General features: G+C 40.2%; 1 protein-coding gene across 2 annotated transcripts; it reads left to right on the top strand.

Moving 5' to 3' along the window:
• Nucleotides 1-10,932: 10,932 nt before the first annotated feature.
• Nucleotides 10,933-13,112, top strand: LOC115112705 (visual system homeobox 1-like). Of its 2 annotated transcripts, none has more exons than XM_029639731.2 (5): nt 10,933-11,360; nt 11,710-11,788; nt 11,932-12,055; nt 12,184-12,376; nt 12,648-13,112. In XM_029639731.2, the coding sequence occupies exons 1-5, from the start codon at nt 10,964-10,966 to the stop codon at nt 12,908-12,910; spliced, it is 1,056 nt and encodes a 351-aa protein (XP_029495591.1). In that variant the 5' UTR covers nt 10,933-10,963; the 3' UTR covers nt 12,911-13,112. The 2 variants fall into 2 exon arrangements, with proteins under 2 accessions (XP_029495591.1, XP_029495592.1); XM_029639732.2 differs by having other exon boundaries at nt 12,184-12,364.
• Nucleotides 13,113-13,497: the final 385 nt, after the last annotated feature.

Raw genomic sequence — 13,497 nt, forward strand, 5'->3', positions numbered from 1 at the left:
TGGCCTAAAGAAACATGTTGTCAGTTTGGTGCCACCTGAGTCAGCTCCCCGTACTCGTCCTGAGAAGTGTGTTAAAGTTCCGGTACCATTGATGCCGGCTATACGCACCAGGTCTCCAATGCACCTTCACAGCCCAGTACGTCCTGTGCCTGCTCCTCGCACTCTCCCTCCAGTGCGTGTCCCCAGTCCAGTACGTCCTGTGCCTGCTCCTCGCACTCTCCCTCAAGTGTGCCTTCACAGTCAGGTGCGTCCTGTTCCTGCTCCTCGCACTCTCCTTCAAGTGCGTGTCCCCAGTCCGGTACGTCCTGTGCCTGCTCCTTGCACTCTCCCTCAAGTGCGCTTTCCCAGTCATGTGCGTCCTGTTCCTGCTCCTTGCACTCTCCCTCAAGTGCGTGTCCCCAGTCCGGTATGTCCTGTGCCTGCTCCTCGCACTCTCCCTCAAGTGTGCCTTCACAGTCAGGTGCGTCCTGTTCCTGCTCCTCGCACTCTCCTTCAAGTGCGTGTCCCCAGTCCGGTACGTCCTGTACCTGCTACTCACACTCGCCCTGATTCCGTCTCCCCAATCCAGAACGTCCCGTGCCTCCTCCACGCACTCACCCTGAAGTGCGTGTCACTAGTCTGGTGCCACCTGTACCGGCCCCATGCATCAGGCCTCCAGTGCGCCTCCCCAGTCCAGTGCGTCCTGTGCCTGCTTCTCGTGCTCGCCCTGAGGTGCATGTCACCAGCCCGATACCACCAGTGCCGGCCCCACGCACCAGGCTGCCTGCGACGAGCCCCAGTCCAGAGCTTCCTGCGACGGTCAACGGTTTGAAACCTCCAGCTCCATGGCCGGAGCCTTCCCCTGCGCCGATGCCCAGTCTAAGCACGGCGTCCAGTCCAGCTCCAAGGCCAGAGTCTTCTTCCGCGTTGGTGCCCAGTCCAGGCACAGCGTCCAGTCCCGCTCCATTGCGGAAGCCTTCCCCTGCGCTGATGCCCAGTCCAGACAAAGTGTTCAGCCTGGGTCCATGGCTGGATCCGCAGGATGAACGGGTACTTCGTCCCACACCAGAGCCGCCCCCGATGCTGGCGGATGAGCGGGTACTTCGTCCCACACCAGAGCCGCCCCCGATGCTGGCGGATGAGCGGGTACTTCGTCCTACACCAGAGCCGCCCCCGATGCTGGCGGATGAGCGGGTACTTCGTCCCACACCAGAGCCACCCCCGATGCTGGCGGATGAGCGGGTACTTCGTCCCACACCAGAGCCGCCCCCGATGCTGGCAGATGAGCGGGTACTTCGTCCCACACCAGAGCCGCCCCCGATGCTGGCAGATGAGCGGGTACTTCGTCCTACACCAGAGCCGCTCCCGATGCTGGCGGAGGAGCGGGTACTTTGTTCCGCACCAGAGCCGCCACCAACACTAGACACCCCAACTAACCCTCCCTTTTTGTTTCAGGTTTTGCGGTCAGAGTCCGCACCTTTGGGGTGGGTGGGTACTGTCACGTCCTGACCATAGAAAACCTGTATTTTCTATGGTAGAGTAGGTCAGGGCGTGACTAGGAGTTTTTGTTCTAGTTTATATTTTCTATGTGGGGTTCTAGGTTTGATTTTCTTTGTTGGTGATTTGTATGATTCCCAATTAGAGGCAGCTGGTTATCCTTGTCTCTAATTGGGGATCATACTTAAGTAGCATTTTTTCCACCTGTGGGTTATGGGATATTGTTTGTATGTATGTGTTTTGAGTTAGTGCACATAGCATATCTGTAGTCAGGTTCATTGTTAGTTTATTATTTTTTTTTTTTTTCGTTGCTTAGTTTCACTTTCATTACAATATGTGGAACTCAACATATGATGCGCCTTGGTCCAATCATCATTATTACGAACAACGTGACAGATGCCTATATCTTAGTTACTGGGTGTATTGATACACCATCCAAAGCCTAATCAATAACTTTAGCGTCTGCTTTTTATTTCTTTGAAATGTACTCATCGACCCATAGGTGCCATTCTTTGTGAGGCATTGTAAACTTCCCTGGTCATTGGGGTTGAATCTGTGCTTGAAATTCACTACTCGATTGAGGGACCTTACAGATAATTGTATGTGTGGGGTAAAGACGTGCTAGTCATAAGAAAATAATGTTAAACACAATTATTGAACACAGAAGGAGATCATGCAACTTATTATGTGATTTGTTAAGCACATTTTTACTTCTGAACTTATTCAGGCTTGCCATAAGAAAGAGGTTGAATACTTATCGACTCAAAACAGTTCAGATTTGACATTTGTATTAATTTCGGGAATTTTCTACAAACATAATTCCACTTTGACATTATAGGGTATTGTGTGTAGATCAAGTACACAACATCTCAATTTAGTCTGGAACACAACAAAATGTGGAAAAGGGTGTGAATACATTCTGAGGGCACTTTATATGTTTTTATTGTACTGTTGTTGTTGTTGTCATCATTGTTTTCTTCTTTCTCAGAATCAATAAGTAGATATAGCGTTTATTGTAGATCAGATTTTGTTATTCAGAGATGGGAAGGAAAAACTGTTGCTACAATTAACCTTCAATATATATATTTTTTAAATGAACTATAGAGCCTAAATATTCTCTGATTCTGTAATAAAGTGATTGACAGGATGCCTGTTATATTTTTTGTAAAAAACGAAACAATGGAGAATAAAAAGCAACCATTGAAGTTTGTATAAAATATTTTCTACAATAGAGAAAAATACATAAATGTATATGTTAACGTGAGAGCAAGAAGACAAGATAAATAATGAAATGTGACCTAGTGCGTCCATCACACATGCTGTGACCTTTTGAGTATGGACTCCCCTTATTGGTGATGATTACGGTCAGGGGCTGATTTTAACAGATGCAACCACGGGCCCCTTTTCAATCTATCATCAAGTCATCCAATGGAATTAAATGTTGCTGTACTTACAGAACACAAGCAATTAATTACAAAACCAAAAGCCGAGAAAACTCTAAAAATGTTAAGATATGAAAGAAAGATAAAGTACTAAACCGACAGAAATCTGGATCAGGATAAAAGCTCTGAGAGCAAAGAATCTAAAAACCTTAATCTGAACATTATTCATCCCCCAAAATCAATGAATCCTCTTCTTGATATAATTATAATCCATGTTGAAAATTAAATATGACATAGGTTTCTGAAGTGAGCAGCGGTTTATGCGACCTTACCCCATGCCATGCACCCACGCACGCACGCACGCACACACACACACACACACACACACACACACGCACACGCACACGCACACACACACACACACACACACACACACACACACACACACACACACTTTAGTAGATTTTGGATGAGCACTAAACCTTAACACTGTAAGTACATTTTTAAATCATACAATCAAAATTGAGGTGGACACATTGTATACCCTTTGTACATCTGCACATGTTTAGCAATCATTGTAGTTGCGTAATGTTTTCATTATACAGAAGATTATACTGTACTAAATAATATATACATGAAAATGATGTCAAAACTGTTTCTACACTCCATTAATGTGCAGTTTTCCGCTGGCAGCAGGGTGGTGTCTTGTGTGTATGTGTGCACATGCACGTGCACTTGCATGCATGCATACTGTATGTGTGTTATGTGCAACAGAGCATGCTTTAAGTGAGGTTGACAAAACTACGAGATCTGCTTCGCCTTAACCCCTAGAGTCTATTGATGCACCCGTGCATCAATCTAAGTAACATCAAATTCCGTCAGTTTAAACTAGAGATATCTGCATGGGCTGCGTCTCAATCCGGGAGACATCCCGAAAATCGGTCTTCCCACGAAACCGTCTGTAGCATTTTTTTTTTTTTATATCTAAAGGAGTCCTAAAATTCTAAATCCAATAGCTAAGTGATCCATGGCATGACCTTCTTAAAACAACTACATATGTCAGCTTAGAATCCCCCCCCCAATGGCTTAGACCCTTCATGGCAGGTTCATGAGATAAAGATTGCTGGAAGGGAAGTCTTAGCCAAGTAATTGTGGAGGGTGGGGTGTTCAAAGAGATGTCTCACAGTGCGTCGCCACATGTCTTTGAGTGCTAAATAAGCAGTGGCTTAAGAGACTGTCCTGATGCAGAGACAACAAGATCAGGAAGAGAACAGCAGGGGGTCCTTAACATTGGCTGATGAGGAAGTAAGGAGCTCTCTCCATTGCTATGTTACGACAGCAGTGTCTCATGTTCTTGGTGATTACAAATCCTGATGAATCTTAATAGAAAGGCTCAAACATCTGGACTCAGCCCAGTCGGTCTGCTTACACCACACGTTTGTCAAGTGTGCATCATGAGGTCACACCCATCGGTCCATGCCCCCACCCCAGAGAGGATTTGTCCATCTGCCAGATTTGCCTTGTGTATAGTACCAACGGTCCGTGAGGAAGAAGACTGTCCATGGTCAAGAGATCTGAAATACAGTGAGGTCCAGAAGTACAGTGACACATGTTTTGTTGCTTTGACTATGAGGTTAAAGTGCAAACTGTCAGCTTTAATTTGAGGGTATTTTCATCTATATCGGGTGAACCGACTCAAAATAGTAAAAAATGTAGTATTTGGTCCCATATTCCTAGCATACAATGATTACATCAAGCGTGTGACTCTACAAACTTGTTGGATGCATTTGCAGTTTGTTTTAGGTCTGTTTCAGATTATTTTGTGTCCAATAAAAATGAACTGTAAATAATGTATTGTGTCATTTTGCAGTCACTTTTATTGTAAATAAGAATAGAATGTGTTTCTAAACACTTCTACATTAATGTGGATGCTACTATGATTACGGATAATCATGAATGAATCGTGAATAATGATGAGTGAAAAAGTTACAGAGGCAGAAATATCATACCCCCCCCCAAAAAAAGCTATCCTCCCCTATTATTGGAAATGGTTCAAGGTTAGCATGTCAAGTCAACGGGTATGAATACTTTCTGAAGACACTGTATATGTCAGGAACGTGGTCCATCTATAAATCAAACGACCTCCATGTGCCAGGGAAAGCCGGAGAAAATTAGAGCAAAATGCATTTTTTGATGTTATGTTCTTTAAGAGTTTATTAATCTTGGCTGTGGAGAATCACCTAGAAATATTATCTGGAAAATAATGAGCAGATAACTTTTACTGATTAGCTTAATCCCATGTAATCCCATTTGATGACACTATGAAACCCAGTCTTGCAATCTGGCCTTTAAAATAATGTTTTTTCCCCCCTCCGCTTAATTCACCCCAAGCGCCCTTTTAAGGGAAATGGGATGTTTTATTCGGAGGATTTTAAGGGTGTTATTTCCATCAAATTAAAGAGGGTGTTGTGTTTATTTAATTTTAATAAATTTACCCCGTGTTAATTTTAAGATTCTGCTATATGGGTTTAGAAACTGCTGAAACAAATTGAATACCAATCCTGGTAGCCTACTAATGATGGTGCGTGCTGGTGTACATTATGGGTCTGGGTTTACAGGCCTGCATAGATTCTTATTGGCCTTATTGACGTTATTTTCGATGCAGTAAACCTGATCATTGTTACTGCATGCCCACAAGTCTAATGCATACTGATTCGTTGAGGACATTGATTTAATCTTATGGGATGAGAATAAATCATTTTATGTTTACTTACCTCTTAATTGACATTGAAAAAGCTTATCTGATGTTAACTGTGGATTATCCTGAATCATCTATTTTACATCATTTGAAATTCGGATAATTCGATGTTAGGATAGCCCACTTCTTATCTCCAATAACTGAATTCGCAGCCTATCATGTTCAAATCCCACGATTTTCCTAGTATAAACGAACTATTAGCTATTTACAACCATTTCGATCTAAGGCTGCGTGAAAAACACATCACGTGCTCTTTGGTGGATACGTGCCCTAAAAGCAGATTTCACACAGCTCCATTCAAATGATAGATTAAACAAATGTAATGCATTTGGTGTAATTATCTTGGTTAAGACGATTTCTCTAATTGCTTTTTAAATCAGAGACCGACTCGATACACTTTCACCTCCTTAAATGAAAAGTCATTGGGCAGACGAGGAAGTTTTTTTTATACCTGGAGCAACACACCCCCTCCACTCAATCCGATGGGATTAGCATCATTTGGTCATAATTTCCCGAATTACTTGTCCACATAAGGAGTTTCGTTTTCTCCCCAGACCTCAGAATTAACTTTAACTGCAGAAATAAAGATAATACATGTCCATGTCAAAACAATCTTATCCTAATATGTATTCAGACAGGAAATTTGGCGAAGGGTCAGATTACAAACTTTATTTAGAACATCAGATTTTCTCTAAATGTGGTTTGCTCAGGCCTCAGTGAAAGTGTACTAAGAGGCCCACTGGGCACAACGTCAGTTCAACATCTAGTTTTGATCTACATTTGGTTGAGTTGTCAACTAACGTGAATTCAACGTGAAATCAACTCAAAAATGTCACCATGTCATTGGATTTAGGTTAAAAGATGGGTGAAAAATAGACGAAATTCCTTTACATTGATGACTTCAGGAGATGGCTGGTTCTTGAATTGCGGTGGCATTTGACATCCCTTTCCATTGCAAAACCATGAAAAAACACTTTCAAATTACAAACAGTTACACATCATGCAGATGTAGGATCTTAATTTGAGCCAGTTTGATACAGCAGGAAAATAATCCTGCAGAAACAGCAAATATGAATTATTACGTGGATTATAATTCAGTCTAACATTCTTAAATGGAAATGTCAAGCTTCAGAAGACTTTTTAATACACTACAAGTTTACATTTCCTGCATTCTTAGGGTAATCAAATTGGCTCAACCCAGTCATGTATAAAGTTGTAGTGACATGTTTTTGGATAATATAGATGTCTATCTATTATTTTTAATGCTATAAAATTGTTTTTTAAAAACGTATCAAATATATTGTACAGATCAATAAAAGCAAGGAACACTATTAAAATATATATATTTTTACTAGTATAATTTCTGTCCCTCAGTTTTATGTCATTGGTGTTACCGCCTTGAAAATCACTCATTACAAAGATATACAAGGACCTTGAGCATTCCCTTCAGTGGCAAACTGTTATCGTGGGGAGGGGTCTATATTAAATACAATAATTAGCTAATCACACCCTCAATTTTAAGATTCCATTGATCATTTGGTGTGTCTTAATTCAAAGTGTCACTTGGTGTTACTCACTTTATAAGGAAGGAAATAACATTGTGAGCAAAATTATTAATCATATAACTTTAGTAAATTATTTTTAAATGGTTGGGTGTGCTTGATTCTAAGGTTAATAACCTTAGAAAATCCTCAATAACTAAAATGTCTCATCGGTGTTACTACTCCTTTACTACTGGTGGCGCAATGTTATCATAATAGTACAAATGATTTAAAGGAAGGCACCACACCCTAAAAGAGTATATATCTCCCTTATTCATATCACAGTTGAACATAGACACCAATATAATACTTTTTTGTATTACAACTTTTCTGAAATATTCTATTATATGCAAATGAGGCGATATCTCATTAACAATTTGCATATTTGAATCTAATGCAAATTTATTTTTCTGGACACTGGATGAAGTCAGGCTAAATATTTTGGTTCCATAATTTTGTTATGGAACTTACATAAAGCAGCTTGTGGATCTATACTTTGTCATATTTATATCTGTAAATTATTAAACCATGTACATAAACAGCATTTTTGGCACATATTTCCAACATATTTTTGGCACATTTGACAACATATAAACAATTCCCTCCACACAAGTTTTGGCGACTATATCGAATGATAACCTAACAGAATGTGGTGAACACAGATACTTCTGAAGCTGACTTTTTATTGCTGGGTTGTGGGAAGAATCTGACTTTCAGGAAATGGCAGTAAAATATAAAAACAATTAAATTAGACTACCAAACGCCAAAAACCTATTTAGACCCAGTCACAATCTCTTCAAAGTAAGTTACTACATATAGTCCACTTTGCAACATTCTCTATGTAATGGGATTTTACATTATGTTAAAAGGCATGACGTTTTGACAATGTTATGGAGTACCAAACCTGCCATAATTATACATAAATGAATAAATGTACACATACAGTAAATAGATAAATACATGAATAAATACATGAATTCACATATAAATACATAAATACACACATAAATAGATACATGAATAAATGGATGAATAAATGCACACATAAATAGATAAAAATTGTAATTAGTTAAATAATGAATCACACTTTAATTGTATTAATTTATATTATTTCTTCATTTATTTATTGCTATATTTTTTCCTCCAATATGATAAGGAGGGGGGTGTCAAGTAAACATATGTGGGTGGTATCTAACATCATTGGCGGATCAATGTCATGGTGCACTGCTCAATTGGATTTGCCTGGTGTGCGTTCAATATGACAGAACAGTGTTTAGGTTAGTATGTTATGTATCTATTTATGTGTTCATATATTTATTTATTTTTAATTACGGCAAGTTTGGTCCTCCATAGAGGGTTCTATAATAAACCAAATAAAACATACATTTACATCAAGTTTTTGACATTTTTAGGTTTACGTTTTGCAAGTGTTAATATTAAATTACTAAAGTATATGGAAAATTTAATTTCAGCCTTCAAGTCATTAAGCTGCCATATTAGTTGATTTAGAATGGGAGAATGTATCCAAATACAATTAAATAAAATGTGGTTTATAAATGACCTGCCCAAATATCACCTCAATTTAAGAATGACCCATATGCAATGCAAAAGTACACTGATAAACTTTCTACAAAGGGTAGCCTGTTGAAGGTCAATTTTGTGAGTGAAATGCTGTTAAGGCTCCATTTGTTATCACCTTGATTTTACATCTTCAGTTTGTCACATCTTCTCCTGCAACGCCCTCTACTGCTCATCCTGTGTCTCCTTGACCTGCCGCCACTCCCCCAGTACTCTCTCCCTCTCTCTCTCTATGTGTGTGTGATTGTGTGGGCGGAGACAGGTGTGCTGGAGTCAGAGCAGATCCCCACCAGCTGCAACCTGTTCCACAATCAAGACCTCTACAAATACTCAGCCCTGCCACTTTCGCCCTGCCACTTCCACCCTGCCAGATCATTATCTCTGCTCAGTCAGTCTACGTTTCTAGCCGTTTGTTACTATTCAGATCCTGTTATCCTGTTGTGCCTGTTTTCCTTGCCTGACACTGTTTTCCTCTCCACTACAGTTCTGCCCGCTCTGACTCTGGTCCCTGTCTCTAGTCCCACGTATCTTCATCCTGCTATTCTGTCCTGGATTTCCCACTCTACTACTTCCTTGGATTCCCCCTCGGGACCTGCTTATGCTGTCCCAACCCCTCTCGCTCCAGCCTCAGCCTCCGCACCTGGTTTCCCGCAACCCGCCCAAGCTTCCCCTGACCTGCACTCCATCTCCCCCCTGTGTTTCAATAAATACCTTGGTTACTTCATCCCAGTCTCCTCGTCTGAGTCTGCTCTTGGGTTCCCCTGTTCCACTTCGCATAACACAGTTAGGCCAGTTAGGCCTAATTGGTGATGTTTTTTATTGCACAAACTTTGTTGGTTATTTAAAGCTAAGTAAATGAAAACAGAAACAAATGACCCTCTAATTCAAAAACCAATTATCCAAATGGAAGTTTGCCTATAGTTTGTTAATCCAGAACACCTTGTCAGGGAGATTTGGACCTTTCTTTAATATTAAATTAATGCATACTTTCCTTATTATTTTTCAGGAGTGTCTATTGGCATTTTGCATCACCATGATGATGTGGTCGGTGACACTTTGTTTCTTGAAAGTCCAATATCTTTCAAACTTGACTGCTGACATGCAAAACACTTTGGGACTGTATCAACAGTGCACTAATGAAAGAAATACAAAAATATAGTTTTTTTTTGTGGAGTTTCCATTTAACTCTATGAAGGTTCTGGGAAACAAGGCCCAGAATTGTAAAGATTGAATCAAATGTTGCAAACTATCATTTGTAAAAGTCCTTTGAATGCAAAATGTGATGTGCATGGAAATTATGGATTTTCTTCATGATCATTTTCTGTCAGGCATAGGCCTACATATCTTTTCATCTTGTGGTGCAAAGAAATGTAGCAAAAATATTTATATGTAAAATATCAAAAAGTATTGAGATGTTACATTGACAGAAACTAATAACTTTCTTTTTTTCGAAATGTGTCAACTGACATCGTCAGGCCACCTTTCCAGGCTATTTAGCTTGTTCTTTATTCTGCAGGTTGCATCATTAGCTTGCTGTAGCTTAGTATACAATTCTTCGCCTAAATTAATTTAACATTCAATTAATTCAATCCCAGAGAGTGATTAGAATAAACCTATGACTTGAATTTATTTTCAATGGTCATATTTTTTGTATTTTAAACCTATTCCCAGTTTGGCTATATATTACGCTAGACTAGTCCTAGTCAAGAGGCTATTCTCACATTTTCACTGCACCGGCAAACAGCGATTTTCGTTAGGATAGTATGTTTCTTCATTTACACATTTAGAAAACAAATCAAATAAATAAGCGTCACTGAGCAATGACCATAGCACAGCAACAGCAGATTGAGATAAAATGAAGGTTGATAATTGAAAAAGGTTTATAAACATTTAAAATAAAGTTTATTTTTTAAGATGTAAAGCATGTACTATTGTTTAGCTGGAGACCTACATACATGCCATTTGACATCAGAGAAAAACACTTAGGACCAGTTCAGATAGAGGGGACAGAGGATAAAATCCTTAGCGGATTTGAGTCAAAATTGGTGGCAATTAATCCTTTAGGCTTGAAAAAGGGAAACGCCTCCTTTCGGTTTGACGGGTCAGGTTCGCTCTGATTGGTCACTGGAGGTTATCCCCGGGACACAACACAGGGATAAATTGTCCTCCCATATGCCTGCCACCTCATCACCCAAGCTGCAGGGAAAAGATAAGTATAGCGCTTTACAATGACAACCATGATAGGAAGAGAGGATGGCGCGGATGAAAAGCCCAAAGTCAAGATGCTGGCGCCTGCATTTGGGATCGATAAATCACGACTTCATGGATCTGGGTTTAGGTCTAAAGGCTTTGCCATCACGGACCTACTGGGTCTTGAAACGGATCTCCAGCCTCGCCCATCCGGACCTTATGGAGTAGGAGGACACGGGGATGTTCAGAGCGCTGGGATGGGATTCCCTTTCGCTGGAGGATCCTTGCCTCTTGGTCTGGGGTTCCTGTGCAGTTTGGCGGCTCAGCAACCTCCGGGGGGGCCCTGCTTCCTACCGAGTCACATACCCCTCCTTCAGTCCAGGACGGAGAGCCATTTCATGCAGAATATGGAGCAACAAAGAGACGTCTACTCTGGTACAGCTCATTTCAAATGGTTGACTTTACAGTTACACTTAGCTGTCCACTTAGCATGTATTCTCAGGAGGTGCTGAAACCTCATGTAGCTCAATTTATTTAAAATATTCAATGCGTTCAAGATTGACGTAGCGTAATTTTATCTCTCAAAAGTAAGATGTTGATTGAATGTTAAACCTATCCAAAATAACAATTTTCGACTCGCGCTAAATTTGATGACTCTATATTCCATTTACAAGTACTCGATTTATTGAACTTTTCTGTACAATTATAAATTAACATTTATATGTTGTATTTGGGTTTGATTGTTATTCTTTAATAGCCTATATGTTTTCCTTTTATTTTTTAGATGACGAATGTCTCTCTGGTGAACGAAACGATTCGAAAAACTCAGGGAACTCACAGAAGAGAAAGAAAAGGAGGCACAGGTTGGTACATATGACGCAGTTTTATTGCGCCAGAGCAAAAAGAGAAATTGAGTAGGCTATTACATTAAATAAGTACAATGAATGCCGTTAGGACGCCGGTGTTTATCAATGCTTTCAATACAAATAAAATACATTCATTACAGAACTGTGTTCACTTCTCATCAACTGGAGGAGCTGGAAAAGGCATTCCATGAGGCACATTACCCAGATGTGTATGCCAGGGAAATGTTAGCAATGAAGACAGAATTGCCTGAGGACAGAATACAGGTATGCTATTTATAACAACATGTAGGCTACTACAAGGTTGAACGAGCGTGCAAACTTACAACTGCCTTATTGAAATAGTTTAATCTGCAAAATTGTCCAAATATCTAACATTGGTGCCTATTTTTCAGGTTTGGTTTCAGAATCGTCGGGCCAAGTGGAGGAAACGTGAGAAGTGCTGGGGACGCAGCAGTGTGATGGCAGAGTATGGGCTCTACGGTGCCATGGTCCGCCACTCCATCCCTCTGCCAGAATCAATCATCAACTCCGCCAAAAGCGGGATGATGGGCTCCTGTGCTCCCTGGCTTCTAGGTGAGCCAGCAGGTTGTTTGCTTTATTCATCATATAAGACTCAAATATGTATTTAATCACTTGAATACATAGCTGAGATGTGTTTTGTATCCGAACAATGTTTGATGGACATTCAGCCAACACATTTCATAACGTATACGTTATAACGATAAAGGTCTAAATGTTAGGCCAACATTTTAGTTTACAAATAGACCTATAGGCCTAATGTCTATTTATTTTTTGCTTTATTTTGCTTTAGGCTGCGCTGAGACTAATTGTTTTTCATTTGGATCACTTTACGCAGGAATGCACAAGAAGTCTATGGATATAGTAAAGAAGTCCCCAGGAATGCCAGAGTTTACCCACTCGGATACTAACTCCGAGGAAACTAAAGGGAAAGACAACGACATGTCCTGGCCAAATCGCTCTCGTGGTATAGACGACAGCGAGGACATGGCAATAGACCTATCCAGCACCTCTAAGCAGGACAGCAGCAAGAGCACTTTGAAGTCATCGTCACCCCAAAGGGATCCCATTCGCAACAGTGATTCAGACGATGAAAGCTAAATGAATCCCGGTTGCAGACAGTGAGCTTGGACATTTGCGTGGAAATTATGCTCACCTGGAAGACAATTATTTTCCAAAGATGCGCAACATTCCCATCACATTAGGGGTGTACAGTGTACTTGTCTTATTTCTTAATAATTGTATTTGGACATATGTTTTATAAAGTTGTCTGGTTTTAAATATAAGAAAATATTTCATGTTTTATTCGACTTTTGTTTGATTTGTGTGTTGTTGAAATAATATTTTAAAAAAGAAGAGAGAGGACCAAGGAGAGGACATATCACCTCTTCTCCTGCAGAAACGTGTTACACGATTAATCCAAATGCAATTTCTCTAAAAACAATTAGTGAAAATGTACAAACCTCATGCCTACATCTCATTTCATATTTTTGAAAGGTGATGGTTAGGGTGTAAACCCCACCACCTGCATTTGATATAAAACATAAACTAAAATACACAGATTATCAAATGGCACAATAATGAAGCACTTTAGTTGTGTTGGTACTGAATGTCATTCAGAGGTCAATTTCACCGCAATGACAGCAATAATAACAACACTGTAATAACAGCAATATCAGGAAAACAGT

The sequence above is a fragment of the Oncorhynchus nerka genome, linkage group LG28 (assembly GCF_034236695.1).
Source record: "Oncorhynchus nerka isolate Pitt River linkage group LG28, Oner_Uvic_2.0, whole genome shotgun sequence".
Classification (NCBI taxonomy): Eukaryota; Metazoa; Chordata; class Actinopteri; order Salmoniformes; family Salmonidae; genus Oncorhynchus; species Oncorhynchus nerka.